This window comes from Acyrthosiphon pisum, chromosome A1 (assembly GCF_005508785.2).
Source record: "Acyrthosiphon pisum isolate AL4f chromosome A1, pea_aphid_22Mar2018_4r6ur, whole genome shotgun sequence".
NCBI lineage: Eukaryota > Metazoa > Arthropoda > Insecta > Hemiptera > Aphididae > Acyrthosiphon > Acyrthosiphon pisum.
Genome location: NC_042494.1, coordinates 136171362 through 136179242, shown reverse-complemented (window position 1 = coordinate 136179242; position 7881 = coordinate 136171362). Strand labels below are relative to the sequence as shown.

General features: G+C 35.5%; 1 protein-coding gene across 1 annotated transcript; it reads left to right on the top strand.

The window, feature by feature from the left end:
• The first annotated feature begins 587 nt into the window (after window positions 1-587).
• LOC100166263 (zinc finger protein 77) lies at window positions 588-7374 on the top strand. The gene is given in 6 exon segments (XM_016808939.2): window positions 588-909; window positions 2011-2281; window positions 5867-6284; window positions 6286-6393; window positions 6977-7090; window positions 7164-7374. Coding segments are annotated over 6 exon segments (1263 nt in total). The 5' UTR covers window positions 588-672; the 3' UTR covers window positions 7279-7374.
• The last annotated feature ends 507 nt before the right edge of the window (window positions 7375-7881 follow it).

The following is a 7881-nucleotide window of genomic DNA, read 5'->3' as shown; positions in this document are numbered from 1 at the left end:
GTCTCTCTTATATTATAACAATAACAAAAATAATAATTAATTTACGCAATATGCATACATCGAAATTATAATATTATAATGTATTTGGTTTCGTGCGGGTCTGGGTCGGGCCCTCTGCGGGCAATTTCTCCCCCTTCAATGCACACCGAAACGAGGGTTGACGAATCGCGTAGATCGAGTGGTCCACCATCGCCACCATCGTGAGCCACCACCTCCACTACCACCACCACCACCACTGCACCACCACAATAACTACCACCTCCACCATGCAAACGACGTATAATTCGAAACGTATATATATTAAACGCCATGCGTAGACAAAAAAATCAAAATTATTATGTCTGGGTGGTGTGGGGAGGAGGTCAGCTGCGACCGCGACTGATTTGGTGTCGTACGTCATCGCATATAATACAATATACCATATATATATAATACGATGACGTCAAGGCGCTTCTCGCGCGCCGCAAGGTGTTACACACCCTCTGCAGGGGGTGGGGGTGGGTCCGAAGGGCATTTTCGGCAGTGATCGCTCCACCCCCTATACAGAGCCGAAAGGGTCCACATGCAGTAGAGAACAGGTTGTGGTGGCACCGACTGCACTTGCCGACCAGCGACCATCCGCCGAGCAGGTCCTCCGCGCGACAACATTTCAATAATAACAGTAATACACCCATGATCGGAAAGAAGCTCGCCGTTTATAGTGACCACCGGGACGATACAAGACTGCATATGCAACACCTAGATCAGCCGCCCTTGGACGGCAAACTGACTTTCGTAGCCACCTCGTACTTGCCGGCCAACTGCGGTACGACATCCGTCAACGTGGCAGATGTGCTCTGCAGCGGAAGCCTGCACTTGTCACCACCAGGAAGTGATGGTGCGTCTTCTGCGACAACCGGAAGTAAAACGGTAAGCGCCTCGTCTACACTGTAGGTACCTACAACTGTGGTACAAGACCCGTGGCGGGCATTATTCATTAGCTGCAGAATAAACGTTTCAGGGGGGTGGCAGGATAATATTCGAGATCCGTTTAAATTTAACCATCAGTCTTCAACATTTTTAATGTCCCGCCGTGTTTATCCTCTTATATAAACTCAAATACTTACTAAAGTTATACAAATTTAAGACTAATAATTTTTAAAAATTAAATAATACATTTATCGGCGGGAACGAACACGTTGAAAAACCCGCACGCACACTGCACTTAAGGTATACTAAGATTAAAAAAATATAAATAAATGTTTGCTTAGTGATTTGTACATTACCTACGTACAGTTTGAACGATGACAATATTATGGAGACATTACAGTTTAAAAGTGTTGCAACTTAGTAAAATAAAAATGTATTAATTCTAGATATATCATTATAAACTATCGATATTCGTGTTTCCACGAAACCATTTTCTTAAATTATTTTTGATACCAATTACCAATGTTTATAACGTTCTAATATGACGTGCTCATTATATGGAAGAATCATTAGTATCAAGTTGTCCAAACGCTTTTGTCTTAACTCTCAACGTTAATCTTGGTTGTGAAATTTATTTTTTTGAAATATTTCACGAAACTTTCATGAAAAATTTCAAATTAATGAAAGATAAAAAAAACAAATTTTAATTTAAAATTATAGCAGGAAGTACAGTTAACACTTAGTTAGTTACATCTTACGTGTTAAAGAAAAATATTATATAAATATTTCTTACAGATATGTATAGTACCTTAATTATACAAATTGCATAATAATTATCTATCTTAAATATATATATAATATATTCTTTATATCATGATCCGGTATGAAATCAGTATATGTCCATCTAGTGATAATTGTGTGAAACATGCAAAAAACAGAGTTAAATAAATATACTTTTCAATATTTCAGGAATGGTGAAAGTTCCAAGTTTGAAATGTTTCAAAGTGAAAATTTCTTGTGAAATATTTCATAATCATAATCTTAGACTTATAACTATTAAAAATGACAATAATATTATTATCATCATATTTTCTTGCGCAGACGCTCTCAGTGTCTGTGGACGACGCGGGACGACTGGTGTGCGCGGTCGGTGGCCGCTGTCCCGCGGCCGACTGCAGCTGTTGGATACTGTCCGTGCCGCTGGCCGACGACTGTCACGCGTACAACTGCCGGCTGTCGCTCCTGGCCGCCGGCGCCGTGAGGCTGCACACCACCGCCGCCGTGATGCCCGGACAGCCGCTCAAGATGTGGTTCCCGCCCGATCTCCAACTAATGCTGCACGTGCCGTTTCTCACGCCCGTCAACATAAGAGGTGAGTGACATGACGCGCAGCCGCAAGTCCAATGGCCTGCGGGTCTATTATATTTATATGATTTAGGTACATGGCGTGATCGACGAGTCGGCCAAACATATTATTGTTAAGTTACGTACTATTACCCCCCTCCCCCCAAATTGGCATGAGTAGGGTTTTATTAATTCAATAGTAAATATAGGTAAGTAACTGAGTGCGTGATAAAATTATATTTCTGGGTAATTTCTCAAAACCGGATTTTGCTTTAAAATTGAAGTTTGCTGCTGCCTAATCACTATTATAAAAAAAAAGAGTGGATTGGAGTGGGAAGATTACATTCTTTTGATTCTAAATGATATACGAGCTCGAAGGTTTTTAAAAACGACACAAAAACCATACCTCACCAAAGTTATAAAATATTGCGCATGTATTAGGTATAATTACTGCGAATAAGAAAATATAACTCCCCAAAATATTATCACAGCATTTTTCACTGCTCCACCCCCATTTTTAAATCCTGGATCCACCGTTGATTTTGTATATGCCTATATACATCCGTTTAACGTAAGACACTCATTATTTCGAAATGACTATGATAATGCTAATTTTTTTTTCAAATTTCTTGGTAATTATCATTCTACATGCAATAATGTAACTTTTTATAAAAATACATGACCTATGCTAAAAAGGTATAATTTTACAAATGTGTACGAAGAAAAAATAAGATGGACAGTTACTACATATTTACATAACAATACTACAATAGTAATTACTTATGAGTTATGAGTGTTATGACTATTAAAAAATAGTACTTATTAATTGTAGCTACTTATCAATAGTAATTAATCATTATTCATTATATAGTTAAGTATAGTATGGTATCGTATAGTTTTGTATTTGTGTCACAAACTGACAACATAAACCTATACCTATATATACCTATCTGTAGTGTTAACTGATCGACTGATAAGGAATAATAGCACTCAATCTTGTATTTGTGTTATTAAATATTATGTTTGTGAAAATAAAACAATAATACATATAGAACCATAGGCGCAAATAGCGTTCGAAATTTGAGGGGGCTAATAGGGCTAATAGGGCTAATAAGGCCTTATTTTGATAATATTGAATAAGCTTAAAGCAAAATGTAGGAAATGTTTGGGAGGGCTATGGACATTTTTTTTTTTGGGGGGGAGGGGCTTAGCCCCTAAAGCCCCCCCCCTATTCGCGCCTATGTATAGAACACAATTATAACTTACAATCATAAAAATAAACCGTTTCTTATAAATGCCAAATGTGAAATGGCTATAATGATTTATAACAGTGTTATGTATAAATATTTCGATTTTATTTAATTATCAGAAATATAATGTCATGTTCTAATGTAAATTATAAATATAGTAATAACTAAGAAGTATTTTCAAATTGAGCAGTTTTTGTACAACACTAAATTATTTATAAAACCTGTATAATTAATAGGAGCGTATAACTTATAACTTATTAGTCCACGCTATAATAGATATCATAGGAAACGTTCTGCGAAGGTACTTATTTTGAGGAATCAAATTAAATATAATAACTTTTCTCGTGATTTTCCGTGCAATTGAATATGTCAAATGTCAAAACAATTGAAAACTGAATTGTAACGAGTTAAAATTAAATATATAAACATATAAGATTGATTGGTAAACATAATAATACCCGCATTATACATATATTTTTTTTTTTGGCAATAGGTACCTACTTAATAATTCGAAACTGTAACGCGTTATTTTATAGAAATTACTTATCAAAAGTAATTTCTATTACATTTTCGTTACTAGGATAATATATTATATTATATAATTCTAATGAAATTACGTAACGCGTTACTTCCATTACGTTACTACCCAACACTGCATTTATATTATGTATATCGTACATTCGTACCTATACAGTTGTAGGTATACAGTATATTATGTCCCCAAAGGCCAAAAGTTCCACATCACTCAAAGTATATCTTAGTAGTAAATCCATATACTTAAATTATGTTTATTCAACAGAATTTAATCAGGAAATTTCTATTTAAGAAAGTAAAAAAACAATGCTCTATTAAAAAATTTCATTAAAATAATTTGGTTTACCTACCTACCATGGAAACATTTTATTGGATGATACTCAGGGACTTTTGGGGCATATCGTATAATATAGGTAGTAGCCGTTCATATAATATGATCATATACGCGTAAGCGGTGATCTTCAAGGGATGTCAACGAACCTGTACAATATTTCACTATAATTCTATGTAGTTCAGAGGTTCCCAAACAATGTTTTCCACTTACCACTCCTGAGTCATATTTATTACGAAACTGCAATCTAATACACGAAATGCCACATTTCCACTAAGTATTAACTAGTAACTATAATGAGTAATGACTAAGAGTACTGGATAGAAATATTCAAAATGTTTATATCAACAAAAGATATAAAGGCAGTAAAAAAATTACCTACCCTCATTATAATTTGAAAGTTCTAAAAATTGTGCAGTGGCAGATTCAGGGGACTGTTATATTATAGGTATACTGAAATTCCTTTTTATTAGAAAATAGAACAAATAATGACCCCCCCCCCCCCCAAAAAAAAAAAAAATCTTTTATCCGCCACTGGAAATGTGTTTCAACAATAATTACGATTTATTGCCATATGTTCTGTGATTTGGAATAACAATTAATTACAACGTACAGTAATAATATTAATAATCTACAAAAAATCAATAAACAAAAAAAAATAAACAATTAATTTTCCGTACCTAGTCTTGTGATGGGAACTATCGAATAGTCACTATCAAACTATTCGATAGTAGTTCACTATTCGAATATATCGAATAGTTTTTATGATTATTCGAACTATCAAATACTATATTGGATAGTGTAAACTATTCGATAGTGTCCATCACTAATAGTCCACCTAACTATTCGATAGTGCTATTCGAATAGTCCACCGAACTATTCGATAGTTTTTATTAAAAACTACTAATCGGTTATGTTAAAAACATTTGAATAGATATTCGATAGTGCCCACTGCCCATCACTAGTACCTACCTACCATGTTTCATGAGGCCTTTCACGTACCACATGTTTGGGGACCTCCGTTCTACTGCTCTGGGGCTAACAGGGGCATTACGCTTTTACTAAACTTTAAAATAATATGCTACGTACCTTATATTTGATATGGACCCTAAATAAAATCAACAATTCATATCCGAAATTGATATCCGTTAAAAGTAATTACGGAAATATATTTGAAAAAAATGCCTGTTTAAGTATATCATATATATTATAATGATCATATTATACCTAAACATCATAATTTGATAAGCACGAAATGATTTCTAACGAAAGTTCTAGTAGGTAATAAACAACTATAATAGGCACAAAATATGCGTAATATTATGCACTAATGACTATATTTTTTACAACATATACCTTTATCTATTATAAATCTATTATTTATTGTCATTTGTAAATCATTACAAAAATATTATATTAAATAAAAATATTATTTGTATATACCTACCTATTAAACGTGTTCATATACTATTAATAAATACAATTTTTTTTTTTTCAGACGAGAGAAAGTACGTCTGCCACAAGTGCGGTTACACGTGCGAAAAGCCCAACCCGCTGAAAATCCACATGGCGCTGGACTGCGGCAGACGACCGCGTGCCAAACTCTGGTCCAGGCTGGCGGCCGACCACTGCGCGAGCGGCCGGACGATCGAAGCGTCGTTCCGGTTTAGCCTGACGCCGGCCGAGTCGCGGGCGCCCTTGTCGTCCGCCTCCGCCGACTCGGCGTTCCGGCCTTACTCGCCCGAGTCTTCGGGCAGCAGTGGCGGCGGTCCGGCGCCCACATCGCCACTTCAGCCGCCGCCGCCACCCGCACCGCCGTCGTCTTCGTCATCGTCCGATCGAACGCCACTGCAGGACGGACCGCTCCGAGAGGTGATCGGCGGCAGCGACACGTCGTTCTTCGACAGGGCGTTGTGCCGAGATGGAAACTATCGTCAGTAACCTCGGCCACTCCGACCAAGGACACCTGTGCATATACTGCGGTAAAGTCTACTCCAGGAAGTACGGGCTCAAGATTCACATCAGGTACAGTCTATACTTAAACCTACCATAGAAAGTTTGAACTAGTTGAACTTATCTATATTAATAAAACACTATTTTTGTGTGTAAGCAATCCACAGGCGGCACTGCCAAGTCTACCTTACTCATGGTTCTAAAATTTGGTTCATAGATACCCCCTATACGGCTATACCCGAGTCCCGAGGATAATATATATGTAGCGATTGTTTGCTCGCCGAAAAACGAATAATTTTTTAGAAACTTAGATATACCTACCTAGTCATATAGATATTGCATTAATATATTTTATTAATTATAATTAAGCCTGAGTATGCTCATAAATCATAATTAATATAAAAGTAACCCTGCCGGCTGCCTCCTCCCCCCCCCCCCATTAAAGTTCTAAATACATCCTGCAATCGTCTTCTGCAGAATCAACATGTAGATTTTCACGTTTAATTTTCACGAGATAATAATTTTACTGTCAAAGAATATATTAATATTATGATTTATGACAATAAAAATTGTATTAAGTTTTACCCATTATTAGGTGCGAGGAAATTATGGGATTTGATTTAAAATAATGAAATCGTTTTTGTTCTCAATATAGAACTCACACCGGTTTCAAGCCGCTTAAATGCAAGTATTGTTACCGACCGTTCGGTGACCCAAGCAATTTGAACAAACACGTGCGGTTGCACGCCGAAGGAGACACTCCTTATAAGTACGTTTTTAAAATATACATTTTTTCAAACCAAATGTATGTTGTAATTGTAATTTTTGTTTTGTTCATGCAGGTGCGATTGTTGCGGGAAAATCCTGGTGCGCAAGAGAGACCTCGACAGGCACATGAAATCAAGGCACTCACAAATTTTGCAGAAAAACGTGTATAAAATGCACGTACCTGTATGACAACGCACTATTTTTTCCTAAACAGTGCTTAATTTTAATTGTTATAATGTTTGTGATATTTTATTCTTTAAATTAAAATGTATGATAGTATTTAACACGAATATAAAATTTGAAAAGATGTTATGTAATTTTTCGAGACAATATTTAAATTTAGTCATTCTCAATACATTTTTGTAATATTATAAATTTATAACTTATAAGGCTGTTATTTTGTACACATAGTTTAATAAATGATATTATTAATGATTACTGAACTTGAAGTATGTTGTAGCCAATTTTACTTAATAATTTCTAACGTGTATAATCTGAACTTAATTTATTTATAAATTCGATAATTTATATCTTAAGATGTATTTCTAAAGAATACTCATAACTACCAAAATCAAATACAAATATTAATATTATGAGGATCTTTAAGGGTCAGCCAGTATTACAATCATCAGTATGCTTCGATTACGCTTAACCGGCTAATAACAATTTTATTACTGGCCGGTTAGGAGTCGGTTAAATTTAACGGGAGATGGTAATACTGGCCCAAAGACTTATTATAATACACGCTTTTTAATAAGATACAACTAATGTATGCAAGATCCATACATAATA